At 37.3% G+C, this 26,821-nt stretch overlaps 1 protein-coding gene across 3 annotated transcripts in view; it reads right to left on the reverse strand.

Annotated features, from left to right (window-relative positions):
- The window catches only part of LOC137862403 (contactin-6-like), a 144,840-nt gene that overhangs the window by 102,105 nt on the left and 15,914 nt on the right, over nucleotides 1-26,821 (reverse strand). For all 3 annotated transcript variants that reach the window (XM_068694462.1, XM_068694460.1, XM_068694461.1), the window contains exon 2: nucleotides 14,717-14,851. In XM_068694462.1, coding sequence (XP_068550563.1) covers nucleotides 14,717-14,771 — 55 coding nt within the window. In that variant the 5' untranslated portion in view covers nucleotides 14,772-14,851. The remainder of the gene's footprint in view (nucleotides 1-14,716; nucleotides 14,852-26,821) is intronic.

A 26,821-nucleotide genomic window follows, 5' to 3' on the forward strand; every position in this document is an offset into this window, starting at 1 on the left:
TCAGCCAAAAGACACTATTTGAAGCCATCATCTTTTGTGACTATTTAATATCTTCATGATGATCTTTCTCTGAGCAAACACAAATGAAGTTAAAGCCATTTCAGTAACGGCATCCTAAATTTTAGCAGAAGCAAGAAACATTGTAAACTTTGTAAATGCTTATGTTTTGGAAAGTAATAGCTAGCAATTGAGTTCTCAGACAATTTTTGTCCCTAGTGTCTGTTTTAAAGGGGCTAATATCAACATTTCTGATGTATGGCAAGCCAGGAATGTCTTACTGTCAAATTACTGTTCTTTTCCACTCAAGTAAAAAATGACCTTTTTTTCCAATCTATTCTCAGCAAAATGACAGCATAAATAGCAAAACAAAACACAACTGAATGGAGAAAAAGTATGCAGGCTGATGGGGCTGCACTGAACTCTCTTTTGGAGCAGAGACAGGAGGGGAAGGGCTCAGCAGGCAGGGCCAAGTCGACCACAGCTAAGCTTGGGGTCCAGGAGTGGATGGGGGGAAATGTCACTGATGATACCGGCAGGCTGAAAAACCTAGGGAAAAATGGTAAGGTGGAGAGCCTTTACGTTACACCATTCAGGCAGTCCGTTTCCCTTTCTGATGGCTTAGTCTTCATTCCAATGCTATGATATTACAAAGAGAAGAATCCAACATTGATTTTTTCTTGGGGTCCTTGTTCATTCTTCCCAAGGTACTCACTCCACGGGAGAGCCTGTGAAGCGTGGGATCAGTTGCCACTTGGGGAGAGTTTGCATGATTTGTCCTCTGGTGTCTCCAATGCTTATGTTTCCAGAGGGAAAACAGAACCAGAACAGCTTTTCTATAAAAAAATACATTTATATCTACACTTCCCTGGTATCTATTTGATTGTCATTGATAGTTTAGCTGGTTGGCATCTCTTTATCTTCATTCTTGCCTTCTTTTACCTCTATTTTAAATACTTGTCATAATCCGGCAATTTGAAGAAACAGGAATGATTTACTAAAGAAAATGTTTCTATTTTATCCAGAACTTGAAAGCTGTAATTTCAAATCAAGACTTTGTCTTTGTTATCATCAACATTGTTTTGCAAAACCAATTTTTTTCCTGCTGTGATTTACACAGATCCCTCGACACTACTGTAATTAATGCCTAGGGCACCTTTTTGTTTCTACCCTTGCCTATACTTTCATTTAAACGCCCCATTTTCCCTCTCCTTTCAAGAAGCTCACAAAAACTAATCTAAGTCTCGTGCATTCTCCCCACCTGGAAACCTTCCAGAAAGGTCAGAACACAAGCAGAAAACCCAGTCCAGGTTTAGGAACTCCTTTTGCTTAACTCACTCCATGGAGTCCTGCACAATTTTGTACAATGTCACTGCTTGGGCTGGAGGCAGAAATAGAGATAGGGCAATCTCCATTCTGAGCAGCCTGATGGGAGCTTTCACAGAGGGACAATAATGAAATGCAGGCAAAACATTTCATATGTATTACTTCTCTGTAATTTTTCTCTAATCCAAAAATCACAAAAATGCTGTAATTCTGCACAAATCTTGCATACTTGGATTGCATATTTTTCCTAGCTACAGCAGGAATTGATAACAGCCTGCTAAATTACTGCTTAATAAACCACTAAATGAGTGCCATCTAAGATAACGGGGCATTAAATGACAACTATTCAGGGAAAAAGTAGATGTGCAGAAAGGACTGCAAGAGGACTCTCTGCATAGACAGAAATTGGATTAGTCATCTCATCTGTGCCAGTGGTGAAATTCAAACTGAAGCAGATGTGAAAAAAGGAAAGTGGCTTGATTCTGTAACGTGCCAAAGGAAGGAGAGCACTCCTCTGCTCCTCACAGCTCTGTGGTGCAGGGGCAGGCAGGGCTTAGAGTACAGGGGTACTGCAATCATTTACATGTCATAAATGCAAAGACAAAATGCATTTTGTATTTCTGTCTCTGCATTTCATAGAATCACAGAATCACAGAGTCTATGAAACACAGAGACAGAAAACCAAACAGCATTAGATAACACGGAGTTAAAATATTATCAGACAAAACATCAGAAGAGATAGAGAGAGTGGAGAGTTTCAAGTTGCAAAGACAAACTTGAATTGATCCCCTGATTTCAGTGGGGTTTAGGTATTTGAATGACTGTGTGTCCTGTAAATGTAAGGGCCTTGATTGTACTGGTGGAAAAGCACTGTCAAAGTCCGTGAGGGGTTGCAAAGCTTCAGCCCATACATCACAGCCTGGTGTCATCCATCTGCAGGCACGTTTGTCCCGGAAGGCAGAGAACATATTTGTTTGGCTTGTAGGAGCTGGAAAATTGTATCATCTGGGCTGATACTTAATACGTCTGCGGTGTAGTATCACCAATGGAGTTATGACAAACGGTCTGAAGGCCATATTTCTGGGGAATGACATAATCAATGACAGATCCTGGTCTAATTTAGGTAGGTTTGGAGTGCAGAGTTTTAAAGGAAGAAAGTGGAGTGCTACAGATTTCCTCTCCTTAATATTTGCTACCCATGGAACGTAAAACATTTTGTTTCAAAGCACTTATTGCCTGCTTGGTAGTGTTTTCATGTCTCCATTATCTCGAAAACTGTGTAGACATTTTAGTTAAATGTCAGTACATTATAAAATATTGTTGGTTTATTATTTTGGCCTGCAGTGAACATCCAATTTTGAGCTGACAAAATGCTCTTTACTCATCTTCTCCCCATAAATTAGCCATGTTTATGCACAGTACAGTATTTTATATATATCAGACTGCAACAAGAAATCTTAACTCAGGTTAAGTTTCCTTAAAAAAAATATGAATTTCAGTTGATTTTTCAAATCATGTGTCTTAATGTTTTTTAGTTAAAAGAATAGGGACAAGTTGTCTTAAGGGAAAAAAATGTGAATCAAGTTGGATTCTCTTTCCAGAGTTTCATTTTTTTTTTGTCATACAGGTGTTAGATGCTTAACTTTCAGGTCAGTTTCTTTATCTTGTAAAACATGGTTAATTTGTAACATTTAAAGGTGTCTAAGGACATGGTAATTTAACTTGCAAAGGAATTAAATTCAAATTTTCACATCTTTTAATCTGCAATTATCTGTTCCTGGAGGTGCTTAAAAATTGTAGACAGGCAGGTTATTTATATGAAAGCTTACCCAGCTCCTCAAGTTTTACTTCTGTACATCTCCAGAAATTATTGATTTTGGCAGTGCTGACCAAGCAGAGATCTTAGCTTTCACCAGTCACCTGGAGTAGCTCAGAGGCACCAGTGCTGCTTTGTCAGACTGAAAAATCTGAGCTCAACTCTCTCCCAAAATGCTCCAGGTCCTTGGGAGCCAGTGCCTGAAAGGTATTTTGGAGGTGACAGGTGTAAGCATTGACAGTTGATGCAATTCTACATTGCATTTAATATGTAAAGGTTTGTTTTGGAAGAGAAAAGGTCTTTTTGATACTGTCGTGTAGCTGACAAATAGCTGAGTTTCATCCTTTGTTTCTTACCTACTTTAGCCAATTTAATGCTTTTGAATTGAGGAGGCTTTGTAAAAGTAAATATCACTACAAAACACACTCAGAGATCTTGTGAGGATAAATCCTTCAACATCTGGGAATTTAAACATTGTCATAGAAAATCTTGAAAATACATATGGAAACAAAAATGAACTTGCCATCCAGATGAACTTCATGTGGATTCAGATTTTATGAGGAGTATTTATTTTTGGTTTATTTTAAAAGCAAACATCCAGGATTAATAAGAAAACACGGTTTGTTGTTTGCTTTCTATTGGAATATTTTTAATAATATGGAGTTGTTCCTAGTCTTTGGCTTTCACAGTAAAATTTCAGCATTCTGCAGTTAATCTTAGACTGCCTATCAGCTTCATAGGCAGACTGATATATTACAGAGATGTACCTTTCTTTAAGGCAAATTTGTGGAGTACATGTACACCACCATTTTAATTGCAACACTGCACACAATTTTGTATAACATCCGTTTATCTTTAGGAGAGGCTGGGGGTTAATTTAGTGAAAAAAATAAATGTACACTAATTAGAAGATGACAAGTCATAGCTGATAAGGTCACTTGTCAGACAAATATGAATTCAATATCTATTGCATAGACAACTACATTTTCTCTGGCCTGGAGCAAACAATTTCTCTTTTGGAATACCACAAATGTTTACAAGAAAGATGTTGAGAAAACTCTTTTATTTCTACTACATTCAGTGTAAAGCATAATAAATCTAATTAGAAACAGCAGTTGAAGTTATAATGTTATATTCTGATTTGGTGCACTATACAGTCAGTGATTTCAGTAGCTTTAGACTAATATGAGTGAACTATGAATCTGATTAGTGCTCAACAAGATGTTAGCAGAGATTAACCCCTGCAGGTTTTTTCACATTGTCTGTTCCAGTATAATTTTGTTTTATATATATAAGCTGTAAGAGCAGTAATCAATCATCAAAATCTATTTGGTGTAAGTGTATGAAATGAGACAATATTAGAGGATGAAGCAATTGTGTTCCGTTAACCGCTCCTGTGTTGCGGGAAAGGCCATTTAAGCACGTGAGTCAAAGTTTGGATAGATTTTACTCTAAAATGCAAAGCCATTTTCCAGGGTGAGTTTGGTCCATGGTCTATTAGATGGAGACAAAGCTACAGTTTGGGAGGAATGGCAGCCTGGCTGAGGCAGTGAAGCAATATAAACAAAAATCTGTCCAAGAGCACACAGCAATTCAGCAAAGAGAAAGCCAAAGGACAAGGTTTGTTCTCTGATTTTATAACATGCTCCTATATCTCAAATGATAATGAGCTTTGCATCAGTTTTTAAGGAAATCAAGTTATAAACAATATACCCATAGGCAAGAGATTGATGTGTGAAAACAACCTACCATGAACCAAAGCTTTGTAATGACGTGCCCCTGCCTGCTTCAGCCTTCCTCTGCAAGACACGAGGTGGCTGCTACAGCTGGGAGGGGAAAGGGGACAGAACATCTCTCACAAAAGTCCCCATATGGGCTGAATAAAAGAAAGGTGAAGCTGCTAACAGCACGAGCCATCCTTTGCCTTTGAACGCTCCTTTGAGCAGGTGCTGGCAGCAAGACAAGGGTGCTCAGGGTGACACTGCCAGCAGGTGAGATGTGACTTCAGTCTAGGCTGTCACTGCTTGAAAAACCGCCAGTACTGCAGCCTTCTTGGTTCTGTCTGCTCATGTCGGAAATAGAAATGAACTAATGAAGATGCAGAAATCAAATTCTACCTAACTATGGCACTGGTCTGCACATGTAAAGTGTGTGTGTGGGGGGGTGAGGAACAGCCCTGGCACATTGACTATCTGCTATCGTTTTATACTCAGGCAAATGAATTCAGGATGAACTACACACTAACAAACAGTGGTTTTGACTTTCAAGGATCTGTTTAAAATGTTTAAAATATAGATTATGCCAGATGTGCTGTCACTAAAAGGGAGTTATGCTTACTTTAGACGTACATCAGTAAGTCCCCTAGCCATTAATGTGAGCTCCCACTAATGGCTCCCACTAAGGGCAGCCATTTTGTGTCTTCTGCTTGGGAGCAAAAGTGAATGAAGTCCCCAGGGAAATAATGAAGTGATGTTGCCTATTCAGAGAAAATATTATCCCGAGAACACACTACGATAGATCTGATCTTACATACACGTATATTGTGAAGAGAAGACATTTTAAAGATATGGTGACTTTCTTTGCTCATATATTGAATAGCTGGAATGCTTCAGCAATCTTTCACTTTTCCCTCAAAACCCTCCTTCTTCTTTTGTGCCCAGTTTGGAGCCATCAAGTACAATTATTCCATTTCTAAGGCCTTCCAGGAGTACAGTGAAAGGTGCATTTGTCATTACAAAAATATCTTTGTCCATGAGAACGTTTCATTCCTACTGACGGCAGCTCACACCATGGCAAAGCTCACAGGAGGCTTGATTAAAAGACCTGACTTACATAAGTAGAAACGAATGACTTTCAGGTAATTATAGCAGGAGCATGGTGTTTAGAGCCAAACAATATCACAGATAGTGCCTTAATTAGCAGCAAAAGTGATTTAGCAGAGTAATATTCTAATACCAATTCAATTGCTACAAATTATTAATAACAATGGCAGAGAATAACCAAGATCCAGTAACAACAAGATGCAGGATCTGTCAGAGGAAAACATATTGCCCCTTTAATAACGAGAATGTAATTAGAGTAGAACAATAAAACATATATTAATATTGAACAAAGGACACAATACCATAGTATTATGCTACACAGGTGAAGGAAAAAAAAATCCTACTGCTAAAATCCTAAAAGGGTCTAAAAATCAAACTCATAAAAGTGTAGAGGTTAAGATTAACTTCTATAGATTTACCTCCTGATGCAAAGCTGATAGGGCTTTAGACAGTTTCATCTTTAAGCTGCCCTATGAGGACAAGGATTGTCACCTCCAGACAGACCTTACACAGATCTAAGGAAGCAGAAAGACCCAGAGAAATGTGGGCTGCTGGTCTCCTCTTGGTCTGAAGTCTACCTCCGTATTCAGAAATCACTCTCTTACTCCACTCTTACCTACTGCAGAAGAAGACAGCTTTATTTCTGTTTGAATGGTAACTGTGATAAGTATATTGTCAACTAGTAGAATTATTAACACAAATCTGGAAATATTAGGTGTGTTTTTCTCTGCAGTTTCTGAAGCCATGTAATTCCATGTGAATTAAAAGTTGCTTTTCACTTTGATTTTTTGTTTTGTTTGTTTGTTTGCAGTCTAACCCTAATACTTGATGACAGAATATAGAAAAGGGGAATTCTGAAGGATGAAAAATGAACACAAGGTAAATAATAAGAATCTATTTTCATTATTTGAAGGTTCAGAACTGTAATCTAGTCTCATGGAAAATGTGTACTTAGCTTGTGATTTCAATTGCTGTTGGAGCTGATAGCACCAAAGTAGGAAAACCATAGGATCTGGATATAATATGGTTCAAAAAATGTCTCATCTCTACCTCAGAAATTTTCATTCATCCAGTCCCTACACATGGCCCCAGTAGACTAATCCATCCATATTTTTCTCAAATTACAGATCAGCGTATGTCTCAGAGTTGGCTTCCCATGCACACACAGCAAGCAATTTTAGTGATAATCCAAAGAGTTTCTCTTCCACATAGTCATAAGAAAAAAGAAATGCTCCACATCCCTATGAGTTTTCTGTTTATAAAGTAGGCATAAGAACCCCAAGCTGAAAAAAGCGGTATTATCTGAAATAAATCTGTGAACTCAGCTCTGTGACAAAGCCATTTTTTGTCCCAGACAAATGCCAACAATAACAATAAATTAAAAACTATTATAAAAAAAAAAAAAAAAAAAAAGATTCTGAATTTATAAATTCTTTTCTGCTAGGAGATTGGAGGAGAAAAAAAAATATATATATATATATATATATTTTTTTTTTTTTTAAAAAGCCCAGGTACAATGATTGTGATAGCAAATTTCCCCCAGGAATGCCAAGTAGGTATGAATGCAGTGAATTCCAAGAAGTTTTCAGTGTTAATTTCTGCTCAACAAGAAACACACACACATAAACAGCAATCAATAGTTGCTAAATGAAAAAGAAGTAGCAAATCAATAACTAGAGACATTTTATTTTCAAGCTTCTGCAAACAATGGAAGGGATGATCAGCCTGTGATTACGTGGAAGTAGCAGATATGGTTACAGCTCTTAAAAGTTAGTGAGCAAGGTCTTCACCCAATGTCAGTGTGTGCAGATCTGCTGGGTGGGAATATTAAGCCATATGGAAATTAGATCTGGGTTTCCATTTCTAAGTAAAGCAGATTTAGCCATTTTGCGCATTTCCAAGGCCTGTTTTCCAGAAACAGGTTAAATCCCTATCATTCGTACTGTCTATCCATTTGCATCCCTTTTCTGCTAGTGGAAAGTTACAGTTTACAGCTGGGTTTCTCTTCTTTTCATGTAGGACATGTCTGCCACTCTTGCCACACTAAAACCTAACCTTTTACATGCTAGTGCTTTTCTTGAGGCATGGGTTGTGATGTTAGAAAGGAATTGATTGTTAAACTTCAGGAGAATCCATTATTTGATTAGTGTAACAATACACCCGACCAAGCTGCCACAGCCTCAACTCTGTCACAGGGGATCTCAAAATCCAGCTTTGGGGTTTTACTTTCACATTCATTAATGAAGTATCCTCGTCTAATAGTGACCTCTGCAAAACAATGTCTTTAATGTCAGCTTAATGGTGAGATTATTATATACATTAAATGTAGGAATTATATTCAGTTAAATTGGCCTTGAAAACAATGATGTGTCTAATTTTAGTCAACTGTGTCAGTGATACGTTATTATGCCATCTTAAGGCTGTGCTTTTATTTTTTTTTTTTACTTTAATTTTCTACTCCCCTCAAAAGGAAATGCTCAAAATATTTTCCGTGTTTAATCACCTGTTAATTTCAACTTCTTGGCACTGATAATAAAGTGCAATTGAATTTTCTTTGAAGCTGTTGCATACACACACACAAACACACACAAGTTTATCTATATATATATATAGAGAGAGAGAGAGAGAGCACCAGGATGTTATTTTACGAAGTTAATGAGCATTGCATACAAAGATTAAATGACTTGATATGAAACAGAAAGAAACCATGTAAAATTCACAATATAGAAAAAGAACTTATTTCCTTTCATGTGAAGTAACTAATCAAAGAGATTACGAAGCAGTAATTATGTAAACCACTATAAAAATGGGTTAGGCCTTGCAGACTGTAGAAAACACTTCTACTCTGGAGCCACACAGAAAATATAAAGTTCCAGTAATGACTTCCATGAATTCTAGCATGCTCCACTTAACTTCAGGAACTGTAAATAACATCTTTCTGACAGCTAAATCAATGCAACCTGAAATTTGAAAGTGTATTGACCCTCAAAGAAGCATCTGAGCTCTATCCTCTTTTTCACCATATGTCCATGCACTTGAGGGAATTCAAAAAAGACATTTTTTTTTTCTTGGAAAGGAAGTATAATAAGGAAGATGCTTCTATAACTTGAATCTAGCCCACATTATATAACGTTATATGATTGACATATCCAGCAGGTCAGTTTGACGTGATATGGCATACTTGGGAAACATCGCAGTGATATACGTCTGACTGAATAAAGACTGCCTGGGAGGTGGGCTTCTGTTTTTTACTGCAAAGCTGCAAAAACCCTTACAATCCTTAAATATGATAGGTGAGGCTTTCAAAAATGCTCAGCCTTGCCCTAATTCTTCCTTTCTCAAAACAAATGATAAGACTGTCATTGAAATCTGTGGAGACGTACCAATACTAACGCCGAGTCCTTCTCGCTGCTGCTAATGTCACTTGTCACCTCTTTACTGATGTTATCATCACTGCTGCATTGTCGTTCCTTTCTACATGTGCTTCATTACCATAGCAGTTGAAACCACAAACTGTTTTGAATATATCCCTCTTGGAATTGAGCAATGAAGGAAATAGCTATCTTAAATTCCATGTTGCATTGTAAAATCCTCCTGCTTTGCAGCCAGCAAGTGGCAGAGCCAGAAGTTGCTCACAGGCTTCCTGAGCACCAGTCACGAGAGGATCCATCCTTTACATAGTCTTGTGCTGAAGTCAGAGATTCACCTTTCTCACATACTGGTTTGCTTTGTCTCCTTTTTACCCTTGAGTTAGTAGCAGTTTGTAGTTCTGATAAGAGATGGGAAAAGGAAATAATTCTTCATTTTCCTTCCTAAAATTAAAGACCACGTCTGTGTAAGCCCTTCTAGAAATGAGCAGGAACAGAGCAGCTCGCTGTCTACAACTCACCTGGTTTCCAGCTTAAGGCAACGTTTGGATACTAATATTTTCTAAATGTTGTGTCTGCAAAACTGGGTGATGGATTAGAAAAGTAACTTATTTTCCCTTTACCATATGTCAAGTTTTTCCTTTATCTTGCACGTTTTCACATCCTTTTTTGGATACTAATATTTTTCCTGTTAATTCAGTATTAATTGAAGGCTCTGGTTTTGTATCTGTGCACATATGGCAGTTCTCAGAGTACTGGCTGTTAGCTGGGATTTCACTGGCCCACCTCAGACCCGGACAACTGATCTGCCGCATGTAAGGGGAAAGGCAAATGAAGTACCACAGGAAGATGAGAATGAAGGTCACACCTGAGACACCTTCTCTCCCATCTGCCAAAGCCCACATTAACCTTTGCCAGGACCTCACTACATTAGCAGTCATCCTTTCTTGCTTGAGGCTTGGGACTCATTTACAGAAATAGAATTTTCAGGGTCACTGTTTCCCAAAGTCATGAGAACTTCCATGTTGTGCAAGGGAAACCTAATTATTTTCTTTCTCTGACTCATCAGTGGGTCTCTGAATGCCTCTGGTTGTTCAGAAGTGCCTTAACATTTCCAGGCTGGACTAGTTCATCTCCACAGTTTGCTGTTAGAAATAGCAAAGATGTCACTTGTCTTAAAATATATGGTCTGCTGTTTCATTCCTAAAGGTGCTGTTATGCTAACAATAAATCTGCAAGAGACTGCAGGCAGAGCGTGGGATGTGATGTATTCAATATTCATCATGCTGTGACCCAAAGGAGTATCAGGACACTTTACATCAGGAAATTTCTCTCTCTAATTTAGCAGTTTCAAAATGATGGGCCAAAATACAGCCCGGGAGGTTGCAGTTGCATCTTCAATTGAATTTCATCCAATAAGCCAAAAGATTGTAAAAATATAATTACTGCCTCATTTCCAAAATGAAAGTTCAGACTAACTGGTTTGCCTTTTAATACTTATCTTGTCTATAGCTAATTTTAAGTGCCTGACAGTTTTTACTGACACTTTCTTTTTTCATTAGCTTTAACACTGGAAATTCCAATTGCTTCCTTCTGAGATCACCAGTAGAGCAAAGGACAGTTGCAAAGGCCATATCTGTATTGAAGATTATATACTTTTGAAGCACAGAAGCCACCAAGAATCAGAGAAGAGGGAAATCACAACAGCCTTTGGGAATGGGAAAGACACAAAATTTGGATAAGCATTCCAGGAAAAAGAGCAAAATTGCAGAAGTGTTTGGGAGATAGCTCTCCTCCTCTTCCTGAATGGGAAGGAGCCTAGGAGAAGTGACAAAAGGAAACAGGGAAGCTGAGATTGAAGCAATGAAATCAATGCCAGAGTGGGACTGTAGCTATGATGCTGTGAAGGGAGCTACCAACAGACTTATTCATTCCCCCAGCATCATATATTTAGATCAGCCACCAGGAAGATCAAATAGCATTTGTTTCTCTTCTCCCTGAAGATCTCCAATCCATACTTATATAAGATCCTATGTTCCTAACTTGGGTAATGGAAAGGGATGGGTGAAAGGCTTTTGTAACATATATATGATCAAATTATTATTTGCATTGCAACATTGAACATAGCCCTATAGACAAAGGAGGGAATGGAAGAACCAGAGAGACAGACAGATGAGTCACACACAGTTGCATGGGCAACCTGCAGCAGATCCAGGCATAGCTCCCATTTCTAAATAACAGCCTAATGTGCATCTGGGCTATGCTTAAAATGGCTTTCTCTCTTGCAGTGCTACTGCTGGCAACAAGCCTTGCCCAGTAGCTCCAGAGGACAGAATGTGAGCTGAGGGCAGCCATGGGAGGAAAGCTTGAGACACCTTTTTTTGTGAAGAAACATTTATTTTCTTTCCTGAGTGCTCAGACAATTTTTCTGTTGATATCAGCTTCTCAAAATTCCATCTAAATCTTTAATCCAGAAAGTGAGTGCTCTTTCTTAGCATGTTAATATCAAGCAATGTTTAAATTTCAACTATATTGTAAGGAGGAGGCTGTCATGCATCCTTATAACAAATACACAGAATTTAAAGTAATGATCTCTGTGTTTATCTTCATCAGCCTTCTCGCCTCTGGTGCTCTGCTTAGATCAGATTATCTCATTTAAATAGCAATGGGTTATGAAAAAAAGTCTAATCTGTTCCCTCACTGTGTCACTGTGCATGCATACATTACTTTGTTTTATTTCATCCCTTAAGGCACTTGCAAGAAAACCCCCAAAGACCCTTTTAAGTCACATAAAACAAAACAAAACAAAACAAAAACAATAACAAAAAAAAACACCACTGCTGGAAAATAAGAGTTGTAGGGAGTAATGCTCTATACATGAGCTTTCCGTAGATTTGAAATATAGAGAGTAATTTGATTTTTGAGTAATTGAACTGACATTTTGGGGGGCAATAATATCTAGCTCTGCTATGCAGCAAATTTAATCCTTAGATTTAAAATTAATTTATAGGTCCATATCATTTTTATTCTACATGGCTGGTGTAACTGAGATAGAGACAAGGAAGAAATGGCTGACCAACAACCTGAGTTATTTTTCAGGTCTCAGCTCACAAGATTGTTCTCCACAGCATAGTTTCTAATTTTCCCACTCAGTTCTATCAACCACTATATTGATGCAAGTCGTCCATCAAAGAAGTTTTACCCGTAAGTGCAAGTTTGACTATTACCATCAAGCATATTTCAGAATGCCATATAGTAAAAATCAGCATACCTCCACTGAAATCAGGGAAGATAATTTATATTGAGGTATAAATTAACTTATCTAGGTGAAGTCAGTGGGCACCTTAATTGATGGCAGGATCAGGACAAAGGTACTGTTGTGGTCTACTCTTGGTGCTTAGGAATATGGAACATTTAAATTTTATCTATTAAGTCTTAAAAAAATGAACAAATTAATATAAAAGTGAGCTCCTAGTGTATTTTAACTCAGTTGGCCCAGGACACTTGTCTCATTAAAAGATGATCCTCTGACAAGAAAGATGAAGATGACAGAAATTTTTTAAAATGAAAGCTTAGTGAAAAGAAATGAAGGAAAAGGTTATATATTGAAATATAAAACATGGGTGTAAGAATATCTTGTTCATCACTAAGCTGTGCTGGTCCTCCAGTGACTCAAATTTCAGGATCGCCATCTATTGCACACAAACTGCTAAAAGCAATTAAGAACTCATAAGGGCATCCTATACATAAAAAAAAAAAAAAAAAAAAAAAGTCCTTTACTGTCCTTTACTTAGGTGAATAAAGAAACGACGTATGAGAAGTATGGAAGCAAGGTTGATAAACACTATGGTGGTGCAGCGGGCACCCAACATGGTTATAGTTGAAGGTAATTAAAGGGAAGACTGGGTTCCTAAACTTGGTGTTATGTTTAGTTCAGCATATTTAGGCCTAACCAAGTGACTGCTTATTTGAAATATATACAAGCATTTTAATATGAAGTCCTTAACATGTCGGCTGTTTGTTACTGAAACAGCCACTTAGTATTGATTTCACAGAATGTCAGCTCCCGAGATTTACATTTTCACCTGGAATCTATTAAACAAAATGCTATCAGTTTTAATTTGAATTGTATTTTAAAATACTACTGCAGTCTGCACTCTGCTTCTGTAGTTTCTTCATTTCAAACAGCTGCTGACTCACACTGTACATAATTAATTTAAGTATCATTTGAGGTTGCTTTAATACAATTTCTTCATAAGTACACAAGTAACATACCAGATATTTAGAGTTCAGTACATTAATTACAGACAAAAGACAGTTGTCATGGTTTCTATCACAGACTGTGTGAAAGGTCAGTACATCCCCAAATTCATTATAACCTCAAAGAGTTCAGTTACCATTGGTCTCTGGTCTCAGATGAGTCTGTATTGAGTCACATGAGTTAATTCCATTTATATGATTTTATGAAGCAGGATTATCAAGTTATACCTTTTGAATTAAAAGAAAGGTTCAAAAAACAAATGAACTCAGAACACCAAACCCTTATGGTGAACAAAGCCCAGGCAGGCAGAAAAGAACATTTTACCTCACAATATGTCAGCTACCAGTTGATGGACTAATTAAGCACAAGGGATATTCAAGGAGGAGAATGGGAGAAAGCAGTCCTGCTTCCTCCAACCACACTTTCTCCCCTGAATGCCATCTGAGAACAGAGGGGATGCCCAGGGCTTGGAGCAGTGACAGCAGGGGTTGTGTAAGGGTCCATCACCATGCCAACTGGAGACAAGGGCAGAAGAAATATTTCCGTTTGCTTTGGGCATGAAGCAAGATTTCCTTTCACTTTTGGCGTTTCTGCTTTGAAAGTGCTTAGGATTCTTACAGGTTCTGGATTTCATCAATGAATATTTACAATTGTCTTTAATTTAAATGTGATTTAAAGATACTTTACCAGTACAGAGGCGTTCTGAGGGTATGATATTCCTTTAAGTGTGAGCACTAAACCATCCACACAATACTCACTAAGGTATTCTGGTTTTTAAACTTGCTGGCTTGGGAGTTTCTTACAGTATGGCTAAGAAATGCATGCGCATGCATGTGCTTGCTGTTAGCAAAGTGAAAATTGTAATTTTTTCTCAATGCTACAGCTTAGAATATTTTTTAAAGCTATTTGCTGAAGTACAGTTTCTTATGATCTTGAAACATGCTTTCCTGGTTCAAAGACAGCAACTGGTGGTTTTTTAAATTAAAAGATGTTCTAATGAAAAGCTCCTTAGTCGCTTGTTCATGCAAATAAGTACTGTTAGTTTTGGTAATTGCTTCCTTTCTAGAAGAATTATGATACTGATACAGATTTATCAATCACAAACACTAATAGTGGAACATTTTACCTGTGCTGCAGCTCATGAATGGCAGCAGAATTATTAGTTTCCATAGCAACACCATCTCCACTTTCCAAGGTCAAAAATTCCTCCCATCCAATCAGCAGAAAGTAAAGTGTGTCTTCCTGTGACTACCTTGATATTCTGTAAAAACAGGAAGAGATATTGGGTAATTGAAGTAGAGATTCAGAACAAATGCCCCAATTTCCCTGTGTAAAATCCTGTTCTTCTGCACCACTGAAGATTCAGACACATATAACACAATAAATCAGGATCATCCCAACACAAAACTAATTCCAAAAAAGATACAAAGCTGGAAATGAGCTCCATGAAAAGCATATGTAATGTCTGAGACTCATCCATCCTCTCCTTATGGCACAGAGAACATGAGCACAGGACCAAGTTTCTCCAAGCGAGAAAGCAAAATCTGTGCTTGGTGCATTCACCAAACACGGCTGGGTTAGGAGACAGGGTATTCGCAAGTACTCTTCTTGCCTGCTAAATGGTAGTCACACTTCATGAAGTTTCTTGCCTTATAGTAGTCTGCCTTCTAATCCAGGAGAGGCTCCTTTGGTGAATGTAATGTAACATAAGCAGTTACTGGTGCAGAATAGGAGCTCTCATATGGGAGGAAAAAGCAATATAATATTTTAGATGTACTGCACAAAACCAAACAACAACAACAACAAAAACACTTTTTTTTTTTTTTTTTTTTTTTGTCATCAGGTTTATTCTTCAGATATAAAACATGCACCCACAAGGATTTACATAATAATTTGCTTTAATTTCCTTTGACATTTCAGTCAACATATGATGTATTAAACCAGGAAAAAAAATATGTGTTTGGCCTTAACTCCCAAAGGGTAAACTTGTAATTTACTGTTGGGAATCAGTTCATAAAAGAGCTGAAAAGAGAAATTACTTAATAAAATGGGTTTACAAAATCATAAAATCATTCTAAACCCTTTAAGTGCTAAAAAATTTCCCCTGAGAAATTGCATTTATGAGCCATGTTTAGGGATCCATAGCCTCTTCTCATTTGTCTCATTTTTCATACCAGTGTGAAAAAAATCATACAGGGTTACCCTCGAATTTAGTACTGATGTGAATGAGAAAGATAGTTTTAACAGGCAATCCTGCTCCAAGCAATATTAAATCCACCTAAAATGTACTTAGCAAATATTTATCATCCTTCAGAGATTTACAATGATACAAGACTGTCCGTAACTTCCTTGGGAAACTCTGATAATGTTGTCAGTTTAAAAACTCTTCCTAGCTTTTTTTATTTGTCTATTATCAATAGACACGGATTTCTCTCTATAGCTTTTGCATGTTTGGAAAGTATTATTTTATCTTATATTAGAGGATTCCTACTTTGTTTATCCTAAATCATTATTTTACCTTGTCTCTTCTGGATTATTTCAGCACAGCAGGCACTTTTCTTTAAGCACACTGCCCAGAGCTGGGCACAGTCGCTCACCTGAGGAACCAGTGCCAAACAGCCATTTGCTATTTTCACATCCCCAAATGAAGATTGTTCTTTAAAAAAAAAAAACACAAACAACAACAAAAAAAAAACCAACTTGCATTCAGCTCAGGCTCCACTCTAACTCCTTCTTTAAACCTTCTGCCTATACCAAACGTGTGCATCGATTATTCCTACCTAAGTGTGAAGCCTTGTACTTTTCCTTATTGAATTGGATCATATTTATTTCACACACTTTCTTCTGTTTGTCAATATTTGTCTCAAAGCTGGTGTACACATCACAGATATTTAAGACAAAAAAAAAAATCTTATCTTTTTTTACTTGTCCTTCCTAAACAGAATGTACCCTTCCAGATCAATACTGCAGACATGGCAATTGTTATCTGGTTTTGTTTGTCAGTTAAGGGAGAGTTTTTCTTATTTGCTAAGGTTTCATGTTAATTCCTCCCATGTCTTATATTAATATTGTGACTTTGACTTTTCCTCATGTCCCTGCCTTCCTGTTTCCCAGTTTTATCCTTTTTCTAATGCTGGGTTCACGGGAGGGATCTGTTGTCTGCAGGAAGGTTCCTCAAACAACCACGACCTGTGTGTCCAGCAGCACCTCTGGGAGAGGAGGCTCAAAGTGCCCATTTACTGACAGAGCACCTTGTTGGATGTGAATGGGCTCTCAGCATCAGCAGATAAGAAGCAGTATTTGTCAATGCTTTACCCTTGTTTTGCTGAAGTTATTGCAATGAATTTTGCACATTCCCATGAGCTGTGTTTCCTTGGCGTTTCTATTTGCATTCATCTCCTGTGCTGCATGTTTTTCTCTTGTTGTTTTCCTGGATATGGGCAGCGAGCATTTCCCAGTGCTTCCCACTCTTCCCCCACCCAACTTCCTTTCCTCAGGTTTTCGCAAACACGTTCTGTTTCTGGTCATTAAGTATTTACCATGCAAGTTATTTTGCACACACCTGCTGAAATCCCTTTTAAAGGTGCAACTGTTGCCAAAGGCACTAATTATGGCTCAAAAGAAATAGAACTTAAACACTCCAATATTACTCATGTGCTTTCCAGGGGGGAATATTTTGAGTCACAGAAAATCACCAATACAACCCAATTAACTGATCACATGCCTCCTCTTCCAAGATATTTGCCCTTTCCTACAAGGACAATTCCTTCCAAAAAAATAAATCTGTTTACTCGTCCCCTCTTTCAATTGTATGTAAGTCTTTTGAAACCAAGAAGCAAATACCTCCTGCTGACAGTATCCAGAATATATTTCCGAAACTATTCATATTTCTGTAGGCTATTGATTAATCTCCAGAACTGTAGCTCCTTTTGAGGCTGCAAATCTGGGGCATTACTGCAGATATACATATATATATATATGTATGTATATATATATACATTTCCTGTAAGTAACCCAACTGTTTTACTTATTTCACTGACAAACACAAGGACCTAACTGGCAAGCAGGCACTTAATAATTTTTACAACGTCTTTCCAACAGCAGCTTCCATGGGATTATTTACTGTCAAACTAAATCAAGAATAAATGAAAAAAATGAAATATTTATGACATAAGAAAAATCTGGTTCAGACTAGAAACCCCAAACTGGCATTAAATCAAGAAATGTAACAAGATAAATCGTGCCATCATACTCTTTGTTTTCTGGATGTAACACTATCACTTATTATAATTGTTATGTCACAGTTTGAACCATCGGTCTAGATAGATAGATGGAAAACAAAGTATGTTAAATATGATCATGTGGGAAACATTACATTTTCCCCTAAAAATACTGATTGCACATCCATTTGTCAACAGGGTGTAATTTATACAAATATATTTGTTACAGAAGTAGTCAGCATCATTATTTTTTATTTTTTATTTTATTTTTTCCATGAGAGAAAACAAGTCACTAGGAAAGGACTCAACACACAGATGTTTTTTAGCTGCCACTTTTTCTTTTCATGTGTCAGAGAAGGAAACCTATATAATGCTGAGACTTCCAAACATGATGTGTGGGACATACAGGTGCAAACCTGAGATGAACAGACAGAAATTCTGCAGTGGAAATAAAGTGGCTGCTATGAGTTTGCGGGAAACCTACTGGCCAACTATGGCACTGCCTGGCCAAGCCGTGCATCACCTGCTTCCCATTGCAAATGCTGCAGGTAATGTTACTGGAGAGAAAAGGTACAAAATCATTTCTTTCATCACAACATCACAACATTTATTTTGGGATATCGGGAATATTGATAATTTGAATCTAAACATGGTATTTGGGCAGGAGATATAAACATGAGATAAATAACTTTTTTTTTTTTTTTTCACTGCACTTATATTGCACTGCATTTTGCATTGCACTTAAAACATAGAGGGAAAGCTATTTTAGCATATGTCCTAATTCTCCTAATTCCTAAGCTTGCAATTATACAATTATACCGCTTTTTTTTTTTTTTTTTTTTTCTCCTGAAAATTAGATCTGGAAGTGATAAGATATAGATTCATTTATTAATGAAAGTTGTTTGGCATATATTTAATGAAGTAACATAAATACTAATATTTTGTTCATTAGTTCATAGTTTGAACAGAGGTTTAAAGTACTGTATTGCCTTGGTTTCAGGTTTTGAGACCTATACTTTCTTCTACTGCTTATTTTTTTGAGTAACAAAACATTTACAAGATCAAGTCTTTGACAAAGAATAAAATGCAATTCTAGTGTCATCTGAGCTTTCATGAAAATATGCAACATTTCACATTTCTGCCACAACTGTCTGTTATCATTGTAAAAGCAAAAAGGAGTCAGTTCAGGTGGCAAACTGACATCTTTCCAAGGTAAAAGTTGTCAGGCAGTGGGAATGATGAGATTTTGCTCTTAGCTAAATTCAAGCAAATTGACATTTTTACCCATGGCAAAATGTAGCTATGTTTGCAGAAGGAGTAACTTTTTGACCTGGTGAAAGAAGCAGTGACTAACAACAGGGATTTGGGGGCAAAATTCCACAGTGATGCTGGCAGAGGAGCTTCAATCCGGAGCCCGTATATTGGTGTAACTACCTATAGAAAGAGATCTGTGGAACGCATGTAGGAGGAAAAGTATAAAAATGTGGAGATAAGAGGCTATAATCCAGGGAGTGCATGCATAGCCTTTTTATTCTGCAGCCTCAGCTGTCCCTCCCACCAGCTTCCACACATCTATATTTTCTTTTGAATTTGGCCTTACATACTTTTGTATTCTTCGTCTGCCAGGAAATAAGCTGAGTCTGTCCCAGCTAGGCTTGCATTCTTGGCACACCATAGCTCCTGATCTCTATATTGTCTCCTGAGCACCTGATTTGAAGGCATCTAATGTGAATTTTCTCATGAATGCCAATGATATACAGCTACATTTTTCTTTTCAAACTTTTTATCCCTGAGGCGCTTTCTGCACTCAAACTATTTTCCAGATATCCATAACAGACTGAATAGCAAATACTTGTAACTACCAGAGCAGAAGCAGAAAAGACCAGCTTTACAGGTTCCAGCAAGATTTACCTATGCTGTTGTAGTACTTAGTGCTTATTTAAAATTATTGAACCATATTTCAAAGGAGAAAAGTACCTGACTTATTTAACTAAGGTGTCTGATACTTATTGCTTATTACTTATTACTTATTACTCTTATATTCCCTTTTTCACAAAAGGACTTGAATTGTCATTTGTTTTTCATTCCTGACTCCTATAGCTTACTTTTGCTAGAGAAACAGAAAATACTGTAGCTTATTTGTAATTTAAATTCTTTTTTTTTTTCTTTTTTTTTTTTTTTTGGGGGGGTGGGTCAAGTCTTATCTTTTCAAAACATTTTCCAAAATCCTAACAGTTCATTGTGTTTCAGGTGACATTGTGATCAATGTAGCATATGACAACATGGATGCTTTTATTCCTTAAACTCCCCACTTTAAGGCACCACATTGGTATATGAGGGGTAATGGACTGGACTCTACTTTTGTGTCTGAGATGGGTAATTTCATCTCCACAGATGGATTCAATGATATTGAAATAAGCATGTATGATGGGCATAACTGGCTTACTGAATAATAACGGGACAAGGCAAAAGGTTTGCGTTGAGCAAGCTGTCAAAAAGGATCCACCACTCCTCCGTCAGTTGAACCTACTCATCCCATGACGAAGGATTCTTCTGAGGATTTACTCTTTTTTCATATGAGTACAAAAGGTAACAGAATTTTCACATTTTTAAAATCATTTTGATTTTTCATATAGATTCATTTTCACTGAAAGCAGCATTTATAAAGCTTTATACCATGTCTTTGAATATTGTCCAATGAGGATTGCAATGGAAGCATAAACTGTCTGGACCTGCTTGGAAACAGAAGCCCTCCTGTCCTAAAAATGCACTGCAGAAAGTACCCATGTGCTCTGTGTGCAGTTAGCATCCTGCTAGCATTGCTGTGGCAGTGCCCTGGGAAGATGTTGGAGCATACACTTTCATCAAAACATTGTGAATATATGCACCTATGTCATGCAACAGCACAACCATTTGCATGGGCATTCACAACTGTAGGTAATTGAGTCTCAATAGGAAAGAGGCAATGAGAGGATTTGCTCTTATTTAACCCAAATATAAAGACTGAAAGATACAAACCCGAGTGTGTTGAGCTGTTGACATATCAGCATAAAAATGTCTTTCAACAGTAGCATGCTTAAGTTGTAATGAATTTAGCTTTGTAATACAATCACAGTCCTTGTGCTTAACCAATCCTTAGGAAAGCACAGTAAAGGTACAGTTATTGCATATGGTCCATGTTGTTTGAAGTATTTTTACTAGTACTTTTATTACGATTTTTATTTTATTTTATTTTATTTTATTTCAGTTTACACACTGTATGCAATGCCAGCAATCATTCTGAAAAGGTTTTCTCTTGGGCAGTATAAAATTTTGCTACTCACACTTCAGCACTGTTGGTAGTGTTTCCCTGAAACTTAGGAGATGTAGACATATTAGCTTTTTACATATGTATGTGTCTATATGTATTCAAGTCTGTATGTATATACATAGTACAAACAAAGGTATAATTTGATTCAATCATCTCAATTTTAGTAACTTTTTTAACATGAGATTACAGTGTTATTTCTACTCTTTGCAGTGATATGTATGATAAATAAAGACAAAAATATTTAATTGTGGTGTAGTAGGATAAAACTAACGCAGAAATTGTTTTAATCTGAAGAGTGGTGAAGGGTTTTCTATCCGTTATAAACCCTGTCTGGTCTATTGGTTTCTTACTTTGAGACGCATTAATCTGCGTGGGGAATGTTAGGGTGCCCTTGTGCAGCCAATATACCTCCCTTCAGGGTATGTCTTCACACCTGCAGCCTTTCAAGAACAATGCTGAGCTGTGCCAAGTGTTGGCTTCAGTCCAGACTCATCTCCAGAAATCTTTCAGGGAAATGATAAAACTAAAATATTCTTCCAATTCAGGTTAACACTGCCCAGAACAGTAAATGGCATTCAAATGAACTGCTTAGCCCATTACCAGAACCACAGGCCCTGATTTCATTACAAATAAAATACCAGAAATTGTATTCCTCTTTATTTATTTCATTTTGCATGACATCTGTAGCTACTTATCCTGCCTGGCTTTGTATATAAACATGTTGTGGCTCAATTCAGTTAAAGAAAATGTATGGTTTCAGAGTCGACCCTTTACTTTATAGCAATTTCTATTCTGTAGTCTCCAGCACAAGGAGGATTACCTATTGGAATGCTATTTATATGTAAGACTGCCCAAATTGAGGATAGTAAAAAATATTTGACACTTAATTGAGGCAAGTCATTGTATGCATCTTTTAAATTATTCAGTGAATGATTGTTTTCTGCTAGTTAGTCACCCCACATTACCCTATGTAATGTAAAAAGCAATTGTATTGGCTAAAGTAGTTTAGAAATATATATCATGAAGATTAGTATTCATCACTGGAGGCGGTAGCAAGGATCAGCATCCATTTACAGTGAGTAAGCTGCTCAACTTTAAGATCCTAAAATGTGATATCAAGAAACACAAGGACTCATACCCCACTACAATTGCACTTCAGTTTCACTACATGTGTCTCAGTGCTAAGTATCCTCTGCTTCAAGAAGAAATTATTGCTTCTGATTTCAGGAAAATGTGTTTGATACAGTAAATTTGTAACGAGGATAAGCCTAGGTGTCTTTGACTGTGGATTGGTAGCCTGCAATTCTTTTCATAAACTAAACAGAAGTGAGGAAGAAGCAGAGTGAGGCAAAGCAGAGTAATTATTTATCTTATGTTGTTTGATAGAAAGAAAAATGTCAGCCACAAAAGCTTCCTGGGGCAAAATGGATAACCTTAAAGAAAGATTTGCAGCAGTGATAGCAGTATTTAGCAATGACTGCCATGTTTCCAGCAACTGAGGGAAGGCAAAACTAATTCAAGCTTCGAAGTTTCTGTAGGCAATATTTACAGTGCTTTGCCAAAAGCTTATGTGCTATTGACCTGCTATCTCTTTGCACTTGCAGATACACCAGTCTTGGATGCGTGCTGGAAGAATTAAACTCAAATACAATTTTCCATTTCTTTTACATTTCTGTTTGCAGCTTAAGTCTTGTGTTGTATAGTATGCAGTATGTATGAAAACAGAAAAAAAATAATATATATATATATTACATAAGTTACTAGACTTGAGAATACGTTAAGTTCCTGGCCCAGCTGTGTAACACAGTCATAGCCTCAGTCATCTCCAGAGGGAGTCAAGATCCAGCTATTCCCCAACCTTTCACAGAAGGTTTTCACTAAAAGAGGGTGGACTGACCTACAAATTTTTCAGTCATTCCCCCATCTGGATGACTGCAAGACCTCACAATGACAGGAACAAGATCTAATGCCGTTTTAGTTTCGGCACAGTGGTTTAGTCACCTAGCTATTTTTTACATTTATCAAGACAGAGCTCTTGCTCTTTTAGTTTCATCCCTTGCTGTGCCCCTGTATCAGCATGAGGACTATCATCTGCGATCAAAATCTTCTCAGATGAAAACCAGAAACAATCATAATTATTAAGCAATTAAATAATGCTGTATATACCAAAGAAGTATTCATTATTAGACCTGTTGAAAGTCCAAGTTTCCATGCAGAACCTACTAATCAGAATAGTTAAATAAAGACATTATAGAAGGATTTTAACATCTACTACAACATGGTGGAAATTTAAGCCATACATGAGCTTTATATAAGGGCTTGGATTATGACTTTGAAATTCAGGTGTCATTCAGGTTATCCATCCTGGTGTAGGACTTCCCATCTCTTTTTCTTGTAACTGACAGAACTACAAGGGACATATGATGGCTGTACACATTCTTCAGATAAAATAGTGCTGCTATCATTTAACTTCTATATATGTAGGAGTGGACATTCACATGTCCTATAAGTTTCAATGACATGGGAGCTTCAAACTAATCTTCAGACATCTCTGCAAAATACAGAAGAGAACAGTGTCCATGTAAGTTTGAGTTGAGAAGTTTTTATCATATAGATAGTTTCCAGCAATTACAAGATTCTCTACTGATCACTCAATACAGTCCATAGTAATTACTGAACAAACATTGACAGAAAAAGTCTGATAAGAAAGACTGTAGAAATTTGGTCAAAGTGTGTGGACTGATCTATCCCAGTATTATGAAATACTGGGATAGATCTGAAAAATTTACCAAACTTGAAAATATAACTTGTGAACTAATTATTGTATTTATTTTAACATATTCAAAAACACTAAAACTAAATGTCTAAATGTTATGCAAATGCTAAAAGCATGCAATATTCTTCATGCATACAAAGTTTAATATCTACATAATACCTGTGAGTAAAAGCTTAAGAACTCTAGAAAACAGCCTTCCAAATATTATCAGTTTAATAATAATAAGAACCTTGATTCTATTCCAATTGAAGTTAGAAGCAAAATTCCCATTTCTTCAGTAAAATGGGATCAAAATTAGAATGTCTTCAAAAGATACTGTGTAGGTATCTTCAAGGATGGGGATATTAATAAAGGAACTGCTGATAAACCTTTACAATGATATCTCGAAGACTTCACCTCTTTCAAGATCTCATGCAGGCAGCAGTTGTTTCAATATGAGCCTTATATCACAGGAACACTTTAATTTGTGCCACTGTAAAGTCTGCTATTCAGAGTTTTCATTGTAATCTTTTGCTTGCTTCATATTTAATATCACAGATCTTTTTATTAAAATCCATATTAGAGGTATTGTGATATCTTTATGGGGCTCTCCTTTCAAACAGAATAATAGCCTTCAGTAGAAAAACTCTTCCTCCTGCATTCCTTATGCCTCTATACCTCCGGCTGGTGGCCGTGGAGGGGAACACAGTGCGTGGAGGTTCAGGTCAGCTCATTTGGTTCCTACTGCTCCTGCTGAGGACAAACTACTGCATTACACAGAAGCATAGTTATGAGGCTCCAACACCCAGCGATGCCTTTCTCTGGCACCCAGTCCTTGAGCTAAAGGGCAAGGGGATTTCCCTGCAACAGCTCACAGATCTCCTCTGATCAGCATGCAGCAGGAATTTACTGTTCACTGGGAGAGTCCCCCTTTTTATTGTTCTTGGCTTGTTGATGGATCATACATTTACTGGCACAGAATCTCATTTGCAGTTTATTGCTCTAACATCTGAAATGATCTCTCTCTCTTGCATTTCATTGTTGCTCATTGTTTGTTATTCCTCCCAATTACAGCCAGCCAGCTTCAGACGCTGGGCTCCCAAGCCCAGAACGAGCACCAGTTGCTCATCATTGCAGCACCTGGCTAGCAGCTTTTTCTACGTAAAAAAATACTGCTGCAGATAGTTTATTAAGAAACTATTCATTTTCATATTCCCTATTTTGGAGAAGGGAGGAATTAAATACTTTGCATGCACAGTATGTCAGGCACAAGGTATGAAAGAAAGCAAGACATGACATGTATCATGAGTGGTTTTGACTCAATATTAAATGTGACACTTGGAAAGACATGGTGCATTGAGTGTCCCCTGGCCGCTTCCTGGGCTTCCTTCTGGGGTTACTGAAATCCTGGGACAACTTGTCAGGAAAAAATAAAAAATAAAAATCAGACTTTCCCAGCTAAACAAAATACCACAGAAAAGCTGTAGGAAAAGGAAAGAAAGCTAAAACTTTGTAGAAGCCAGTCTCAAGGCAAGAACCCATGGTTTCCTGTGTGCAACGTAGTGGGGTTGCACGCTGTGCACAGACACCCACCAACCCACCAAAAGCTCCTCCCAAAGTCAGCGTGTGGTCGAGCAGAACATCGGTGGAGTCAGTTCCTATTGGAAGAGCTGGAGAAACACTCTTTTGGACCAGGGGCCTGGAGAAATTCCTTCAGAAGGGGAGCAGGGAGTGTGCCTATCACTGCTGCCTTGGGAATTCATGGATTAGTGTTCATATTTGTAAACAAAGCCCAAAGTGAAAACAGAGCTAATTTTGGACAGGAACCTGGAAATCTGCCAAGTTATTAACAAGTGGTCTTCAGCCTGGCAGAAGGTATTAACGACACCATGAATGTAAATTATTAACCTCAGATTTCCCCAGAGAGCTGTCAGGAAATATTTAGATTTTGTAATAGCCATGCATTTCTCTGCAGCAACAAATAAGGAGGCTGGGACTATTTCTGTGCTGACCTCGGAGGACACAAATACTTACAGGTTAGATGAATTTAAACCAGCTGGCAATGAGACTATGTTGAATAATAAATAATATAAATAGGAACCAGGCAAGACAGTAATGCCAGGGTGACTGTAAGATTAGCTGAACCATACATGGCCATTATTTTTGCCTAAGATGAAGTCTCTAATCATTTTATTTGCATGCATATATGCATGCATATGTGTCAGGAGGGACAGTTAATTTCAGGGCTTATTGTTTAACAAGTAAATGATTCAGCATGAAATGATGATCCTTACCATTCCCTTCCTCCTTGCTGATGTTATTTCTGTTTATTGCTATTATTTAGAATCTCCTTGATAACGAAGAAAAGAAGAACATAATCAAGCTGGTTTCTATGTAAAATCGGACTTAATTCATCATAATCTACGTTTTTTAAGACAGGGAGTAGAATAGCAGAGTGATTGTACTAGTGTCTAGATGGGGAACAAACATGCTTGTTCACCTGTTCTGCTTGAGCAACAGATCTGGATGCTGATGGAATTCAGAAAATGGAAAGAAGGGGAAGTCTTTTAAACAAACCTACGGAAAAATTCATAATAGCCATGCCAATGTCGGGCCAACTGAGCCCAGTTGTCATTTAGCTGCGATGAAGTTTATTGTCCTAGTTTTAATCATTTAATGATTAAAAGTGACTCCATGACTCCAGGAACAGAGATGCTGGTAATTATGCTTTTAATTATTCCTACCACCTTAAAGTTATGACTTTTTATTACTAGTATTTTATTTTATTTTATTTTATTTTATTTTATTTTATTTTATTTTATTTTATTTTATTTTATTTTATTATTCATCTGAATTTTGGGGGGAACAAACCACACAGCAGCAAGAAGCAGAGTCCTAAGCCTTTCCCCAGTGAAATAATGGCACGGGTCTTCTATTTCAGCTTAT

This window comes from Anas acuta, chromosome 11 (assembly GCF_963932015.1).
Source record: "Anas acuta chromosome 11, bAnaAcu1.1, whole genome shotgun sequence".
Lineage (NCBI taxonomy): Eukaryota > Metazoa > Chordata > Aves > Anseriformes > Anatidae > Anas > Anas acuta.